Here is a 19,046-nt window from a genome sequence, read left to right as displayed (position 1 = left end):
CTGGAGTTGACCCTCTGAATCAATAGGTTCTTCTTCTAGGTCCACATGTTTAAAATGCCATTATTGTCGTTTGGAAACTAATTTGCTCTTTGGTCTTGATTCCTTTGGGAAATGAACTGTGAAGTCCAGAAAGAATTAGTACATTGATTTTAACACTTTGCTTGTGGGAGACCTAGTCAAACATAGGTTTCCTGAGGGGTAAAACACAACTATGAGTTCTTTAGTGGAAAAGCAAAATCCAAATCTTAAAATGTAATGAATGTATTTCTGCTGATCATGGCAAATGTACATGGGAAGATGACAGATAGTTGTGAGCCACTATTCCAGTCGTTCTCAACCTTCCTAATGCAGCGACCCCTTAATACAGTTCCTCATGTTGTGGTGACCCCCAACCATAAATTTATTTTCATTGCTACTTCATAACTGTTATTTTGCTACTGACCAACCAGTCCATACTTCAGGAAATAAGGCCTGACTGCTCATTGGAGGGAAGGATAGTAGAAGCAAAGATGAAGTACTTTGGCCACATCATGAGAAGACAGGAAAGCTTAGAGAAGACAATTATGCTGGGGAAAAGGGAAGGTAAAAGGAAGAGGGGCCAACCAAGGGCAAGATGGGTGGATGGGATCCTTGAAGTGACTGGACTGACCTTGAAGGAGCTGGGGGTGGTGACGGCCGACAGGGAGCTCTGGCGTGGGCTGGTCCATGAGGTCACGAAGAGTCAAAAGCAACTGAACAAATGAACAACAACAAAGGAATTGTAATGTAAATATTTGATATGCTGAATATATTTTCATTCAGTGGACCAAATTTGCCACAAATTTGAATACTGGTGAGTGTCAGGAGCCGGTTTCCAGGCCTTGGGTTTTGGCGCTAAAAACCAGGATCCTGACATGCAACGCTGATAAGAACTGTGCAGCTGGTGACCTCGGAGGGAGTAGTTGGCATTTGGCGGGAATGTTGCGCGGGACTCTTGGCTGGCGGGAAAGGGGATTTCAAATGTGGGGGAGGGTATATAAGGGTTGACCGGCGGCTGCTAGTCAATCCTGGCTTTCTTTGTGTCTGAACGTCCAGCAGTAAAAGTTTCTGATTGATTATGGATTGGAGTCCTGTGTCATTATTGGGAACGGCTGTTGCGAGCTGACAGGTGAGATTGTGGGGGATTGATTTTGTGATTTGAGAGTTGTAGTTTTTGGGATTTATAGTTCACCTACAATTAAAGAGCATTCTGAACTCCAACAACAATGGAATTGAACCAAGCTTGGTACTTAGAGATGGTGGTGGTTATACAGCACATTTCAGGTTCACACAGCACATCATATATCATCTCACTGAACCTTGTAACAGTCCTCTGTAGTTCAAAGCTAAGGTGGGAAGTAATCCGTTCCCATTCATCACCAGTATCTAGTGTCTATTGGCTACTGTGGTATCCCAGCTTTCATATGTAATCACACATCATCTTTTCCTGACATTATATTTGGTCTCCTCAATTTAACTGTAAATGAGCAATTGCTTCTTTTTGCTGAATGCTGAAATGGTTTTCCCGTGTGCTACTTCATTTGGCTTTAACTTGATGAGAATGAAAAGCCATTGCTTCCCTCTGGATGTAAGAGGCAGTGTTTTGTGAGTAATTTTGTTCCAAAGCTGCCGTCCCAAAATGCCAAGAGGGGCCTATCTCCCTGGCACCCACTCAGAATTGCTCTGTGCCGTGGCCTCGCTCGGTGCGAGACTGTGTTGCTTTGTCAAATCTTGCAGACTGGAGGGATTACTGTGCCAGGACTTATTTGGTATGCTGCTGCTTGGAGAAAATTCTTGCGATGGCAAGCCTGTTGAATTACAACACATTGGTTATAATAAGGCTTTGTTGTCTCCCACCAAAGAAGGCAATATACTGTCTTTTCTTGGAACACAAAAGAACGCACGATTCCAACTTTCTGGCTCAATAAAGCCTATTGGCTCTGGTGTGTTAATTTCTAAAATGGGAGAAGTCAGAATTCAAGGCTTAATGGAAACTCTTTTCCCTGATTTGAACTGCAACTTTCTTCAGTTGCAAATGTTTGGTACTAGCAGTGACACTTTTTTTTAATTTAAAGAAAACAATTATCTCCTTCTGTCTAATGTCACCTGTTCTAAAGCTAAGATTAAAAATCCATTTCATGATTCATTGCCTAGATTCGGCTTCAAATTTCAGTGAGGCTAGTCAACATTTTGTTTTGTTTTGATTTGCAGCAATGCAGAGCAATGCAAGAAAAAACCCTCTGACTTTGCAATTATACAATAATGTATTGAACATGTAAGCAACCAAATTGGCACAAAACAATGGGCCAGTTTTGGAGACAACTTTTTCAAACAAGATGTTATGAGAGTGGCTATTGTGGAGGTGACACTGTTGGAAGCGGACTAAACATTGAAGTTGTGACATTGTTGAAGAATGATATATTAGAAAATATTCCCAGATATAAGCTGCCTGGATGCATATAATAACATTGAGGAATAAAATAGCATTCAGATGATGATGATGATGATGATGATTATTATTATTATTATTATTATTGAAACACAACAAGATGAGTCCACATCAGACATTCTGCTGGCTGTTGTAGTGGATCACACATCGGACACTTCCCAAGTGTCTACGACTGTGTGATGTATCAGCGAATAATGTGTGCTGATCCCAGTAAGATGGTCTTCTGCAGCTGGCAGATGATAATTTTGTCAGTGTTGATTGTGTTTAAGTGCAGGCCAAGGTCTTTAGGCACTGCACCCAATGTGCCAATCACCACTGGGACCACTTTGACTGGCTTGTGCCAGAGTCTTTGCAGTTCGATATTATTATTATTATTATTATTATTATTATTATTATTATTTAAATAAACAATGTATGCATTTAATTGCAACATGGAACTTTGCAGAGGAGATTCCATGTTGCAGTTAAACAGAGGTTGGAAGTAAACAAAGATGGGAAACATTTGAGTGATTTTCCTTTTTTTTTAAAGAAATATTTGAGCTTTGCTTATAGATATTCATTGTCAGTAAAAACATACACAGGTTTTCCCTTGAAGAGTGAGTATAGGTAATATACTAGTATATAAAGTGCCTGAAACTGCCTCTTGATAAATGTGATTAAGTCTGTGATTTTTTTTTCTTTTGTGATTGCCATTCTCCAAACAATAGCCATTCTTCCTAGGATTGTTGGTTCCGGATAGGACCAACATCACTGACCTGACAACCATTTGGTTCCTGTATCCAGCCTTCTATAGCAAAATTGCATGATCTTGGCTTTGGGTAGCAATTTTTTTTTAACCTGCCAAATGAAGATGGTATTTCTTAGACTAATGTAAATCATCCATATGACATTTATACTCAATGCAACGTTGCTTTCCCTACCCTTTCCCCCATTCTCCCCCTTTCCTACATAAAAACCCATGCTTTTTTCTGAAGCATGGTGTGTCAAATTTATTTGAAGCTGTATACAAAATTCCTAAGAACTTAACATTACCCAGTCTTGCATCTGAGTGGGTTAATATCCAAGAAAATAAAATAAAAACCATGTGCTTCCACATTTATTTTTCTCTTCCCCTGTCTTCCTCCTTTTTAGGCCACAAGAGACTAACTCCTCTCTTTCTCTGGAAATCTTTGTTACTTCCAGAGTTCCCAACAAATACCAGATGCTTTGGCTTTTTAAGGCACACTGGTCAGCAGGGAATTTTATCGATGGTTGATTTTCTTGTCTTCTATGAGAAATAATGTTTGAAAAAAATGGTGTTTATTCCTGATTTCACATTTGTACCTTACTTTTGCAGGTGTTTTTCAAGATCTGATCACCTTGCCCTACATATGAAGAGACACATCTAAATCACCGAACGTACTGCATATGGCCCCGAGTTAGACTGAAGCATCATGGAAGAATGGATGGAACAGGATTGTCTGTCTCTTGCTGCCATTCAGAGGAAGAGAACTTGATTACATGAAGACCTCTGTACACGAAACGTGCAACCAACTCTACTTAATTACATACGCCTGTTCTCAGTACATTGCCTGTCTGGAAGGCAGAAGACATGTGAGAGGGAAAAGGGTGGCAGAAGAGGTTGGTAAGACATGCCGTTGCTTCCGACACAATGGGATCCTTACATTTTTTTCCCCTTTTTATTGCCAATGGAAATCAAAGCAGAAGGAAGAGGATTTAATGCAGGCGAACAGCAGTAGCAGAAGCATCTATAACTTGCTTTTCCATGCAACTTGAGGAAGTGGGACATGGTTTTGGAATTGCCTATTTGTAGCACTAACTTTTCCTTTTAAATACATTTCGGAGGGGAAATTAATGACCTAGAAAAACCAAATCCCAGTTTGGTAGCCAAAACATTCATGTCTTGGTTCCTTTCTGTTTTTGTTTTTGAGAAACCATTATGTACAAGGATGTATCAAGACTTCTCAAGGACAGTTTTATCTGCTCCAGTTCTTCATAGAAGTGACTTGTCAAGATCTGTTTGAGACAAAATACCAATGGCCTTAATTGGCAGTAAACTGTGCAATGACACCTGAGACACGCCTACCACTTTCCTGGCTTGAACCGATGGACACTTTGTCAAGGATATATATTTGTTTTGTTCATTTTCTTACATTTTGATATTGGGTTATTGCACATCATGTGCACTAGAGGACTAGGAAGACTGCTGATGTGGTTTCACAGCGCTTGGCCAGTGAAGTCCCTGACCAGTACCACAGTATATCTTGGAGGCATCACCATGCTGCCATAGTTCAGACTTCCTATTTAATTGCCTAATGAAAACTTGAAAAAAAAAGCTTGTTTGGAAGCTTTGAACCTTTTTTCCTCTGTGTTCCTCAGAACTCTTGTAACACACCTGGATATCTGTCTTGGATTCTATCACTCAGGCATGACTTCAGGTTTTCCTTCTGCACCAATGGGAGGCATGCTTGTTGCAACCCATACTGAATGGTTTGGAGTTCTGGTTGCTTGTTCTTGCTAGCCCTTTTAACCCATTTGGTAACTTCCTCGTGCGACTGGCACCTGCAAAATATAAATTTGGGGGTTGGGCAGACATGTAGAAATCTTATTATGGTTATGAGTGGAAAAATGAGAACCCTTGTCCAGTTAAAAATGAATAACACTAAACTGTTCTGCCCTAAAGGAAAGGCCCTCCTTGCCAAGGGTTTCCTCCTCCATTTGTCAACCTGGTACAACTTTCCCATTCTAAAAGCATTCAGGAAAGGGGTTGGTAAATTTTTTTCATGTGCACCGACCTTTTTTCCAAAGCAAAAATAATGTGTCCACTTTGGCCATTGGTAAGCAATGGATTTGTCAGGCTCACTTTTGAATCTTGTAGATAATTTGACAGTTGTACTTCAGATTGGATCAGTTTCCCCTGTACCACACACACACACACACCTTCTACCTTTATAATGGCTATTTCTAGCTAGTTGGAACTGGCACTGATTCCAAAGACTGCCTTTTCAAACGCACTCTCTCTCTCATGCAGGTGGAGAGCTAGTCATTGAGAATGGTTGTGTATAGTGAGTAACGTGGGACCATCCCTCCGAGATGAGCTGAGAAGTGAAAACAGCATGTAATATTCCCTTGGTTGCTGCTCTTCCACTCACAAAACTAGCTCACTGCCCTCCTTTTGACTGTTTTTTGACTTGCTGACTGTTCGGTAATTTCCTAATTTATGTTTAGGATGCAAAAACTTAAAAAAACTTTTAATATAAATATATATATAATGTATACATATACACACATATACATACACACACACACAAGATATCTAAAATTGTGTAATGTAAGTACAAACACAGGGATTCTTAGCACTTGGCCTTTGGGTCTTTCTTTCCATCTTTGATTTCACCAAACTACCAGATTTTCAAGCAAAGCTCCTTCCTTTTTGGATCAGAGTTTCTAGGCACACTGTGACTGTCAGTGGCCGTTTGTGCTGCAAATATAAGGCCTGGCCCTTAACCATGGGAAGAGAAATGGACCAAAATAATGCACCATCTCTGCAAGGGCAGTGAACGTTTGCATTTAAGAACAAGGGAGAGATCTATGTTTTATTCCAAAGAGTTATGATTAACAATGATTTAGAAAATATTGGAGCACTGTTTGCGGACAATCTTGTAATTCTCTATATGTGTGTTTTGCATATTTTCTGTCCTACCCAAGTGTCTAGTGGGTTTTGCAAGAGCCATCTACTTTGGGATTTGAATATCATGTGACAGTTTTGGAATATCAACTGAGGGAGATGACAGAACACCTACATGTGAAAAATCTATACAGTTCGTGTGGCATCCTACATAATGTGCAAACATACTTGTCATGACAATAATCTTTGGGTAATATCCATGAATGTCATCACCCGAAATGTTGTTAAACCTTGTTGCTTCTGGTATTCTTTGCGATCATCTGCAGGAGTTGATGGACAATTTATTGTAATGCTGCATTTTAAATAATTTGAAAATGGAACGCTACAGGAACAAAATGGAACAACACCAGTGGTTCCCAACCTTTGGTCCTCCAGGTGTTTTGGACTTCAGCTCCCAGAAATCTCAGCCATTTTACCAGTTAGGAATTGTGGGAGCTGGAGTACAAAACACCTAGAGGACTAAAGGTTGGGGTCCACTGACTATACTGTAGAATTAAGGAAGTTTGACACCACTTTAATTGGCATTACTCAATGCTATGGAATCATGGGAGCTGTAGTTTTTCATAATTTTCAGCCTTCTCTGTTCAATAGAGCTGGTGCCTCAGTGAGCTGCAACTCCTAGCAACCCATGGTAGTGAGGCATGGCAGTTAAAGTGGTGTCAAACTACATTAATTCTACAGTATAGATGCATCCAATATTGACTTTTTAAACTTCTCTACTAGCTCAGTGTAGAATATGAAACCATCACCTCTTAGGTGGCTGGAAAGGCAACTCACAGAAGAATGTGTACTGTGCCCTGGTCTTCAAAGTAGGCCTGTCTCATAAGAATCAGAAAACACCATGATGGCAGATTGGATTTCTGCACTGGCCTTTCATCTCTTTCCAATGGCTCCCCAGAATTAATGAGAAAAACATGTCCAGTTATTTAGAAAAAAAAATAGTTAAAATAAACATGGCATGCTCCTCAGGAAAAATGAAAAAAGATCCACCAAGTGAGATGGCAGGACAAAACATAAAAGCCTAGTAGTGATCTTGGGAGAAGAAACTGACACCAGTAATGGGGGAGGCATTGCAAAATAGTGATGGAGGCTACTATGTTCCTAACATGACAGGCATGTACCAATGAACATGTCAAGAACACCAAATATGGTGTACTTCATATGTGGCTGACACATTAGTCTGCTGGCCAGTCACTTGTACTCTGTGCCTTCACCGCTGTTTTGCCATGTCCACCAGTAAGGCTACCAGATCCCTTTGGTCAGCATTTGGCATTGGCTCCATCCCTTTCTGTTATTATTGAAAAGACCACTCTGCAATCTGCTTTGTACTAAAGAGGCAAATCCTATGGAAGTCAGGATTACACCGTGAGATGTGCACAGAATTTCCCTCTTGTTTTTGAGGTCATCAGCAGAAAGGAAAATCATATGTGATGGGAGTTGCTATAACAATAAAGAACTGTGCTTTTTAGGGAAATCCTTTTTCATATTAAGCGCCCTAAATAACCTGAAGAGAAAGTCTGTAAATATTACAAGGGCCGAATTTCACCACTCATTCTGGCTCTCACTCCCTTGTACGTTTTTTTTTTTAAAAGGAGAGCATTTTCTTACATTGTGAGAGTGATGACAAACTTCACCAGGCCTAGAGCTTGACCTTGATCCAGAAATGCTAATGGGAGGAGATCTCGTAAAGAGCAGTACTTTTTTTTGGATGCTCACCTCCAGAATCTCACAAAACAGCATTCTGAGGGATTCAGGGAGTCATTCAAAAAAGTAATTCTTGGCCCAGCTTTTTGGGTGAGAAGCAGCACTTGATCCCATAGTCTAGCACAGTGGTTCTCAACCTGTGGGTCCCCAGATGTTTTGAACTTCAACTCCCAGAAATCCCAACAGTTGGTAAACTAGCTGGGATTTCTGGGAGTTGTAGGCCAAAACACCTGGGGACCCACAGATTGAGAACCACTGGTCTAGCATAAAGACTATGCGATCAGGTTAATAGGGAAGGGAACTCGTAAGGAGCAGCCCTTTCGGCTGGAGAGGTCTCACTCAATGCTTTAGTAGGTCAGATGTTCTGCTCCATAGGATTGTGAATTGCATTATATTGTCTATGTCAACCATGGCTTCATAATTTCTGCCCTTGGTCCCATGTTAAGACTGATTTGGGTGGACATTGTTTTACAAAATAAGCTAGAAGGCATCAAAGACTTCCCTTTCCTCTTGAGTGGTAATTATTAGAACATGAATTGGAAAGAGCAACACTCCTAACAGAACTTTCTCTGGGTTGTTGTAGGTTTTTCAGGCTATATGGCCATGATCTAGAAGCATTCTCTCCTGACATTTTGCCTGCATCTATGGCAAGCATCCTCAAAGGTTGTGACCCCACAACCTCTGAGGATGCTTGCCATAGATGCAAGAGAGAATGCTTCTAGAACATGGCCATATAATCTAAAAAACCTACAACAACCAAGTGATTCCAGCCATGGAAGCCTTCAACAATACACAGAACTTTCTCTATTTAAGTCTCTCTCCTTAGCCTTGTTTCTGGATGGGATTAGACCAGTGCTTCATCCTCCCCACCTTCCCAAGGGGGAAAAAGAACACAAAGGAGGATCCTAATGAGAATGGATAGACTGTTTTACTTTGAAACGCAAGGCAAGGTTTTGTTTTGTAATATATTATTTCTGCATGCTCATAGATTTAGGAATTTACATTGGTTCCTTTGTCCCTCTCTTTTAAAATGTCACATTTCTTTGTTTTGAGTAGAAGACCACTAATATTCCCACACAAATGACTCCGATCTCTAGTGTAGTAACCAACAGTGCCTATTTCTACTTGGCTTGGTGAGGATACTACGAGTGAGTGAGTTTTAGAAACATGGCAGCTAATGTAGGGACGTTTTTGCCTGTGCTGCAAGACATATTTTGTTGTGTACAGTGAGTGAATAGAGCACAAGAATGGGTTACAGGAGGAACCTGAGCCTGAAACTGAAACATGGTGAGGGGTGACATTTGTTTTTGAAGTCAACTTCGCTCTTTTGACTGTAGTGAGCCAAAATCTGCTATCAACACAAAGCTCTCTTATTTTTATTTTTGTGTGACTGGCTGTCAACTTGACAAATGAATCTGTGCAGTTAACGTCCACTCAGATAGGCATTCCTGGGAGTCTGAAATTCCTCCACTTCTGTTGCTTAGTGCTTTCAGTGGATATATGGTTGTCATGTACTATGACATACAGCCAGGACAAATAAATGTTGCTCTGGAAGGCCAATTGGCCAGACATCTTAATGCTCAAATTATATTTGTTCCACTGCAATAATCCAGTGCGTCATTTATCAGTTCCTCATGCATTTCTGAGCTCTGTGCCTGCTCACTCTTGAACACCAAATTGCCAAACTCCTTTTAAACATCAGACTTCGCTCCATTGTCGGAATTGCATTGATTTTGTGGTGTTGTTTTCTCCCAGCTCCACAGACTCATCCAAATTGTTCTAGCAAAAAAAAAAAAAGGGGGGGGGGACGACGACACATTCCAGCATGTGTCATCTGCAAGTGAAGACACTAATCAGAAATGGCAATTAGTTTTTTCAGAGAGTTGAAAGCAATTATATAATAGAGGCATCATAACCTATTGTATACACTGGAATTTGTGTTCTAAATATTTTCACCGTGTAACAAGGCTTTTAGTTTGTTTTTAATGGAAAATCCCCATTGGAAACAGTATATTTGTGGGAAGAGGAGTACAATTTGTTGTTGTTCATTTGTTCAGTCGTTTCCGACTCTTCGTGACTTCATGGACCAGTCCATGTACAATATAAGCCAGGTTTTATGTTGAAGGAACATGGGAGATGGCCACAGGTGTGGGCAGGGTGCATTCACACTCTCTGCCATCAGTTTTCCATGGTTTTCTCCTTCTGGCTAAACTTTCCATACGGGCTCCCTTCAGGGTTCACCCTTTGTTGTGGAAGCTCTGCATCCATACATCCTGCCTCTGCCCCATGGAGGGCTCAAGGGTCACAAGAATTTCACAGATTACTTTGAGTTGAAAATACCGAGTGGATTTTGCATGCCTGAACATTGATTCCTAGTAACTTTAGTAGTTCTGTCCCCTGAGTATGGAACATGCAGGGTTTGTTTCAAGAAAGCTCACTCAGGGAGGGGGGAAATCTAACTTTAAGGTGAGTCAGGGGAAGTTTGAACATTGGTAGTTCTAGTATTGGTGGGGCAACTGTCTTTTTAAATGTCGGCTTTGAATTTGCACCACGTTTTACTGATTGACCTGCTTTAGGAAGAGTTAAAACCAGCACAAGCATGTGGTTAGTTCAGATCTGTGTTTGCTACTGAAATCCCAGCAATTGGCTCTTAATGTGTGCAAATAAAAACTAAGGACTACCACTCCATGCATTTTGCACTTTCCAAATCCAAAGATCTCAAAGTCTCCCCTTAGCCTGGCTCAGTTTTCTTGCCATACTAGATGAGAAGTATGGGAGATGATGTTCCTATCCTTACTTTCTTTCCCTCCTTCTTTTAAAGGGGGGTGGATGGGTTTCAATCCTTCAGAAATAGGATTTCAAACCACAATTGTAAATATTTATCTTGAATTGGGGCCATAATTGTACATGTATGCCAGGATTAGGGTTCCTCTTCCTTCTCCATCCTGTCCCAGCACCTTGTACTTGCAGTGAAGATGTTCCACATTTCACATGTGAATAATCCCTTGGTAAACCGGAGCAACTTAGTTTTTAAAGTGCAGATTTGACCTGCCACCTCTCTACGATTATTGGATCAGAATATACACAGAGATTTCAAGCACTTATTAGGAGAACATTGCTCCTCTGGAATGCCATCCTGCCTTTAAGAGGGCTTGTTTTTAGCATCAGTGACAAAAGAAAAGGTATCACGACAGAGATGAAGAGGGGGAAATACACCAACATTTCCCACATAAATAAAAACGTGACCCATCATGTCTCCTTTAACAATCAAACAAATCTACTAGAGTCCCTTTTTTAATTTATAAAAGTATGTATCGTTTCTTTTTAGTGTCGAAACTCCATCATTCCTTGAATCAAGAAACACCACAATACCTATCTAACAACCAATAACGCTTGAAGGACTTTTCGTTTTTGCACTACGGCTTTCCTTTTGCCAGATGTTTCTGCCAAGTGCATCTGGAGAAAACTTTGGTCACATTCTCTCAGGCCTTCTCTGGTATTTCTAGTATATCGCAGAAGTACCCAAACTTGTAGCCCTCGGTTCTGCCTTTTTTGGTTGACATTTTATTTTTTTTAAGCTTTTATATATATATAAATATAAATATATATATATGAATATATTACTTTGTCAATTTTTTTGGCTGTACAAAAGTCTTAAGATTTAAGAAAAAAATATTATTTGTATTATATGATGGTGGTATGTTAATGTATCAAGATTATTAATGAAGAAGAAGATTTATTTTTGTTACTGGTCTGTTTCATAATTCTTTTTTAAATTCGTATATTGTAAGATATCTATGCAAAAAAAAAGTTATGTGACGCATTTTTATTTAAGAATGTAATATGTGTAATAAAAAGTAGAATGTGTTTGGCCTGAAAATGGTTCAGATGTCCTGAATGTTTTCTTTGTGTCATGCACAAACCCTGCAAGTAATGAGGAAGATTTATCTGGGGGACAATTAATACGGTGGTGAAATTCACTTGGCTAAAGTAATGGCACTTGGAGATAATAGTGTGTGAAACCAGATTTTAGCTGATATCTGAACCATCCTGTAAGTTGGTCCTTGGGGTGAAAAATAGGTCTCCTTACTATCATTCAATGGCCTCTCTTAGTAAGGAAAAAGCCAATATTTTGAGAAGCAACAATACAGTTCCAGGGGCGTTCACGGACCCCCATTTCTTGGGAATCTTGTTCTCTTGCTAGGGAAAGGTATTAGGCCAGGGGTCCTCAAACTAAGGCCCGGGGGCCGAATACGGTCCTCCAGGGTCATTTACCCAGCCCTCGCTCAGGGTCAACCTAAGTCTGAAATGACTTGAAAGCACACAACAACAACAACAACAACAACAACAACAATGCTATCTCATCAGCCAAAAGCAGGCCCACACTTCCCACTGAAATACTCATAAGTTTATATTTGTTAAAATTGTTCTTCATTTTAATTATTGTATTGTTTTTCAGTGTGTTTTTTTTTTGCACTACAAATAAGATATGTGCAGTGTTCATATGAATTCATTCATGTTTTTTTTCACATTCTAATCTGGCCCTCTAACAGTTTGAGGGTCTGCGACCTGGCCCTCTGTTTAAAAAGTTTGAGGACCCTGCATTAGGCATTTCATATTTCTGTTTTGGAAGAGAAGAAATATTTGACTCTTGCATTGGCCAATACAGCCTATCCACCAAGACAAAAGGAGCCCCCGATGGTGCGGTGGGTTAAATCTTTGTGCTGGCAAGACTGCTGACCAAAATGTCAGCAGTTCGAATCTGGGGAATGAGGTGAGCTCCCATCTGTCAGCTCCAGCTTCTCATGCAGGGACACGAGAGAAGCCTCCCACTGAATGATAAAACACCCGGGCATCCCCTGGGCAATATCCTTGCAGACACCCGATGCTCTCTCACCCAAAGTAACTTGCACTATCTCAAGTTGCTCCTGACATTAAAAAAAACCAAGACAAAAACAAAACAAAACATGAAATACTTAAGCCTGTACTTCAGTACTATATTATTAATGCATAGATGCCCCTTTCCTTCCAGATCAAAACAAGGCTGGGAGCTTTGGACACACAACAGGATATCAACCTCAAAGTCTGGAGGACCCAAAGTTTGCTACCGTTGGGAAATTGCTTTGAAGCATTTGGAAGTGGATCAATATATGTATTAGGGGTGTGCAAAACATCATTTTTATTTAGTAAGTCATATTTAATTATAAGTTTTGTATATAAGAACAGATATTAAGAAACATGGGGGGGGGGCACCCACACAAAAACTTAAGAACTTACCCAATACTTTTTCGTTTGAATTCTGTAATGCCAGGAAGCCTATCAAAGTCCATTTCATTTTCAGCGCAAGCAAGACGAAGCCAAAAAGGCTGCCATTTCTCTTTAAATTAATGGCCTCCCACAATGAGGAGGCGAAAGCAGCAGGGCAGGACAAGCTGAGCGAGGTGGGAAAGAGACATAGAGAGCACAGAATTCTGGGAAATGTAGTTTAGGAAGGCAAGGAGCCCTATGGCAGAGAATCCAAAAGGCTCTGCCTCAAACTACATTTCCCAGAATTCTGCTCAGCATCAGAAAGTTTCCATTAGGAGAAGGGGGAGATTTTTCACTCCTAGCAGCAACCAGACTTCCAATAAATTGTTGAATCTGCAAAGAGGAAGATTGATTGATGCTTCAATACAAGTAAGTAAGTCAATGTTGGGCTGGGAAAAAATCCCTACATTGAACTTCTATTGGCTAATATGAGGGACATTCAATGAGATAGCTATTGTGGCTTTTTAAAAAGGTTTTTTAAAATCCCAAAAATCAGTAGTAGATGTATGAATATTTCTGAAACATGGGGAGAATGATTCTCTCTTATCTTGTGTCATTGTATAGAAAATTCAAGGAGATAGCTCTTGTAGTTTTTAAAAAGAAACCACAATTTAAAACTTTGAAAATTCCCCCAAAATTTATGGATAATAATAATATACTTTATATTACACCCTGTCTCCCTGAGGGGACTTAGGGTGGATTACAGTACACATATACGGCAAACATTCGATGTCGTTATACGATTAAAGACAGACAGTACATAAACAGAAGTAAAGGCTTCCCATCTTTTTCCATCTCCGGCATCTGGAGGCTGTTCTCATCTCCAACCACAGGGGGTGCTGTCACTCTATCTTCCATGGCGAGATTTGTTGTCTTTAGACGCTCTCCCGATCAAATCGCCAGCATGTCCACAAGGGTGTCTTTTATTACCTCCCTATTTATCTACTCGCATTACTGTTTTCTAACTTCTAGATGAGCATAAGCTGGGCTGATGGTTGGGAGCTCACTCCAACCCGGGCTTGAATTTGTCGAACTTTCAGTCGGCAAGGTTTTCTACAGCTGGCTAAAGCCCGGCCCTAAGTGAAATGTTCTGACACTTGATGAGCTAGCTGTGGTAAATGTGTTCTATAATTGTAGCAAGTTTCATGTCAATAGCTCTAACATTGAGAGAGAAAGGCACTCCTGAAGTTTCCCACTGGCACTATTTGTTAATGAAAAGTAACAAAAAAAGTAGTTAACTCATTCTAGTTACAATACAGACTCTGTCCAATTTCAGAAACATTGTACAAACTATTTCCCCCATCTCCTAATTTCATAATGAGTATTGAAACATTTTTTGCATTGATCACACAGACCTAATATGTATACCTAGGATTTGTAAGAGCCTAAAGCAGTGGTTCTCAACCTGTGGGTCCCCAGATGTTTTGGCCTTCAACTCCCAGAAATCCTAACAGCCGGTAAACTGGCTGGGATTTCTGGGAGTTGTAGGTCAAAACACCTGGAGACCCACAGGTTGAGAACCACTGGCCTAAAGTGTTACACCATGCTCCCTTTGGTCCATATTCAAGGAAGGACATCAACACTCTCATTGAAGAACATGGGGTGGGTTCATGAACGCAAAGGGCAGGAAGGAGTGCAGCCACATAACTCTTTCCTCAATGAAAAGCATTGTATCTCATCAAAGTCTGTCAGCCAGTCTCTCGTAGGAGTTGCTGAACTGAAGACCTGAAGATCATTCGTTCAAATCTGTGAGACAGGGTGAGCTCCAGCTTCCTTTTTTTGACATGTCAGGAGTGACCTGAGAAACTGCAAGTCACTTCTGCTATGAGAGAATTGGCCGTCTGCAAGGACATTTGCCCAGGGGACGCCTGGATGATTTGATGTCTTTATCATCCTTGTGGGAGGCTTCTCTCATGTCCCCACGTGAGAAGCTGGAGCTGATAGAGGGAGCTCATCTGCCTCTCCCAGGATTTGAACCTGCGACCTGTCAGTCTTCAGTCGTGCCGGCACAGGGGTTTAACCCACTGCGCCACCAGGCTTCCCATGCAGGGACATGAGAGAAGCCTCCCACAGGATGGTAACACATACAGGTCTCCCTTGGGCAATGTCTCTGCGGACGGCCAATTCTCTCACTCCAGAAACTACTTGTAGTTTCTCAAGTTGCTTCTAACATGATAAAAAATCTGTCTATCTGTCTCCTATCTTTATCCATCCATCTGATCTATCCATTCATCCATCTGCCCATCAATTTTTCTAGCCATCTGTCCAACAGCCATGGTATAAGGAAAAGGTTGGCAAGCTGAATAGGATAGAAATGGCAGGAAGGGTCTACCCTACAGAAAGAGGGTGGTCTTCACTGTTGGCATTACAGAGTACTCATTGGTGCAGAAGGGACACAGTGGTATGTGAGATATGGGAGGGAGGGAAGCAGTACAGAATATGAATTGCGGTGCCACTTTGGAATATTTTGAAAATGTAAAATGGTCTTGTAAGGAAGAGCCAAAGTAGTGTAGTGGTTTAAGCATTGGACTATTTCTCTGGAGATCAAGGTTCAAATTCCCACTTGGCCCCGTTGGGTGTTCATGGGGAAGTGACAGCTATCATTCTGAGAGGAAGACAGGGGTAAACTCCCTCTGAAAAAGTCTTGCCAAGGAAACCCTATGAGAGAGTCAACATAAGGCAGAAACAATTTGGGTGCACACCACCACCACATCAAGGGAACAGTACTAAAAAGGTTATTTTCACTTGGGTTTCTGAAAAGTGCTGTTTTTAATAATTCAGACTGCTTTTACCCAAGTAAATCTGTTTAGCATTAAAGTGTCAAAAGTCAAAGGCCATTTTATTCCCATAGCCAAGATAGTGTCATCATGTGCACATGCTTAACATTCAAAACTGTACAAGCTCAAGAGCTTTCTGGATTTTTCAGGAAAACTGCATGTATTTGCTTTACAAGCATGTATTTGCTTGTATTTGCTATATGATTTCTATATTACTCTAATATAGAAATCATATAGGTACCATTATATGGGCCCAATGGTGGCACATCGAGTTAAACCACTGAGCTGCTGAACTTGCTGGCCACAAGGTTGGTGGTTTGAATCTGAGGAGCGGGATGAGCTCCTGCTGTTAGCCCCAGCTTCTGCCAACCTAGCAATTCAAAAACATGTAAATGTGAGTAGATCAATAGAATCATAGAATCAAAGAGTTGGAAGAGACCTCATGGGCCATCCAGTCCAACCCCCTGCCAAGAAGCGGGAATATTACATTCAAAGCACCCCCGACAGATGGCCATCCAGCCTCTGTTTAAAAGCTTCCAAAGAAGGAACCTCCACCACACTCCGGGGCAGAGAGTTACACTGCTGAACGGCTCTCACAGTCAGGAAGTTCTTCCTCATGTTCAGATGGAATCTCCTCTCTGCCTTGGTGGGAAGGTACCAGTGCTCCATGCAGTCATGCAGGCCACATGACCCTGGAGGTGTCTATGGACAATGCTGGCATTTCGGCTTAAAAATGGTTGAGCACCATCCCCCAGAGTCAGACATGACTAGACTTAATGTCAGGGGAAACCTTTACCTTTTATAGGTACTGTTGCATTAAATCTAGTTGTGTCCAACTCTGGGGGGAGGGGGGTGGTACTCATCTCCAATTCTAAGCCATAGAGCTGGTGTTGTCCATAGACACCTCCTAGGTCATGTGACCAGCATGACTACATGGAGCACCATTACCTTCCCACAGAAGCGGTACCTATTGACCTACTCACATTTGAATGTTTTTGAACTGCTAGGTTCATAGATTGGCAGGGTGAGGGCGTTTCATCATCATCATCATCATCATCACCATCATCATCATGTCCAACTTGCATGATACGTGTGTACATGTATATGCAAGTTTTCTTGCATTCCTGATTCTAAAACAACAGCAGATAATTGGAATTTCCAAAATAGGGACTGTGCTTGACTCAAATCATTGCGGTTGCCATTTTCCCAGCAAAGCAAAGCACTGTGCTTCTCTAGACGGAGATGTTTACAATCTTGGTGTTAAGCATTATGTGTGTGTATGTGGAGGAGGGGCTCCTTTTTCCATCTTTCCACAGCAATAGTTTCATTTCCTGCCATTCTTGGAGAGTCCGAGCAGGAAGAGAGGTCAGGAAGCTTGCAGCCAAGTCAGTGATTAAGAGTGGACTCACTTCCTTCCTTTTCCTCCACTACCATTGGAAAGATGTGTGCGTTCCCATGTTTGGACTTCTGAAGCACTTCCCTCACACATAATATTCAACTAGTGATGTTACGATTTTCTTACAGCCTCCTGGAGTGGAAAAATGTGGCACGTCTAGTGCTTCTCTCATGGATTGTTCTTGGTGCTTGTTTTTACGGATGGAAATCATGGGAATGAGGAACCTACCTCAGGCCTTGACTGAGCTAGGAATGTGGGTGTTGTAGCAACAAAAGTGTGCATCTTATACACAGGGCTGTCCTTGCAATCAAGTGTTTTAATTTTTTTTAAAAAAAAAATCTTTCAGCAGAACTGGGTTTAGATGTATGTAAAAAAATAAATGTGATTCTAGGCTGCATCAATAGAAGCATAATGTCAAGATCAAGGGAAGAAATTGGCCAACTCTATTCTGCTTTGGTTGGACCTCACCTAGAATACTGGGTCCAGTTCTGGGTCCTACAATTCAAGAAGGATGTTGACAAGATGGAAGGTGTCCAGAGGAGGGTGACCAAAACAGTCAAAGGTATGGAAACCATGAACCCCTATGAGGGACAGCTTAGGGAGAATATGTTTAGTTTGGAAATGGAGACGTTAGTTGGGCTCAGATATTTGAGAGGATGTAATATTGAGGTGAGAGCTAGCATATTTTCTGCTACTGTAAAACACAGAACAACATATTCAAACATCAGGAAAAGAAATACACCTAAACATGAGGAAGGACTTCCTGTTGGTAAGAGCTCTTCAACAGTGGCGCATGCTGCTGCCTTCAAGCATAGTGAGGAGAACCTTGACCACCTGGCAACTCGATTTGGTGAGTTCGTACATCATTATGCAGGCAAAGTCACTCAACTGCGTTCCGACTTAGATGCTAGTTTTGATGTAACGGAGGCACCTGTCTGTCTGGTTTTGATGGATTCATTTCAACCTGTTCAGCCTGATGACATGGACAAGATTCTTGGAGCGGTGAGAGCGACCACCTGTGCCCTGGAACCTTGCCCTTCCTGGTTGATCAATCTTGCCAGTGGGGGGTTGGCCGAGTGGATCTTGAAGATCATAAATGCCTCATTGTAACAGGGACCTATTCCATCCAGCCAGAAAAGTGGAATTATGAGACCGTTACTCAAAAAGGCATCCCTAGATTCCTCTGTCCTAAATAACTGCCGGTCAATTTCTAACCTCCCTTTTTTGGGCAAGGTTCTAGATCGGGTGGTTGCCTCCCAACTTCAGGGATTCTTGGACGACATTATCTAGATCCATTACAGTCTGGTTTTAGACCTGGCCATGGTACTGAGACGGCTTTGGTTGCCTTGGTGGATGACCTCTGAAGAGAACTTGACAGGGGGAGTGTGTCCCTGTTGGTTCTCCTGGATATCTCAGTGGCTTTCAATACCATTGACCATGGCATCCTTCTGGGGTGGCTCTCCGTAATGGGTCTTGGGGACATTGCTCTGCAGTGGCTCCACTCCTTCCTGAAGGGTCGCTCCCAGTTGGTGAAGCTGAGGGGTACCTGCTTGGATCCGTGGCCTTTGGCCTGTGGGGTCCTGCAAGATTCCATTTTATCCCCCATGCTTTTCAATATCTACATGAAACCACTTGGTGAGGTTATCTGGAGTTTTGGAGTAGGGTGCCATCTGTATGCATATGACACCCAACTCTACTACTCATTTC

The 19,046-nt window shown here is 41.4% G+C and overlaps 1 protein-coding gene across 1 annotated transcript in view; it reads left to right on the top strand.

Annotated features, from left to right (window-relative positions):
* Positions 1–5,705, top strand: part of KLF7 (KLF transcription factor 7) — a 92,321-nt gene extending 86,616 nt beyond the window's left edge. The window contains exon 4 of the mRNA XM_060782701.2: positions 3,804–5,705. Coding sequence (XP_060638684.2) covers positions 3,804–3,855 — 52 coding nt within the window. The 3' untranslated portion in view covers positions 3,856–5,705. The remainder of the gene's footprint in view (positions 1–3,803) is intronic.
* Positions 5,706–19,046: the final 13,341 nt, after the last annotated feature.

Source organism: Anolis sagrei, chromosome 1 (genome assembly GCF_037176765.1).
Source record: "Anolis sagrei isolate rAnoSag1 chromosome 1, rAnoSag1.mat, whole genome shotgun sequence".
NCBI classification, from domain to species: domain Eukaryota; kingdom Metazoa; phylum Chordata; class Lepidosauria; order Squamata; family Dactyloidae; genus Anolis; species Anolis sagrei.
The sequence above is the reverse complement of the archived record's forward strand: the minus strand, read 5'-3'. Positions and strand labels throughout refer to the sequence as shown.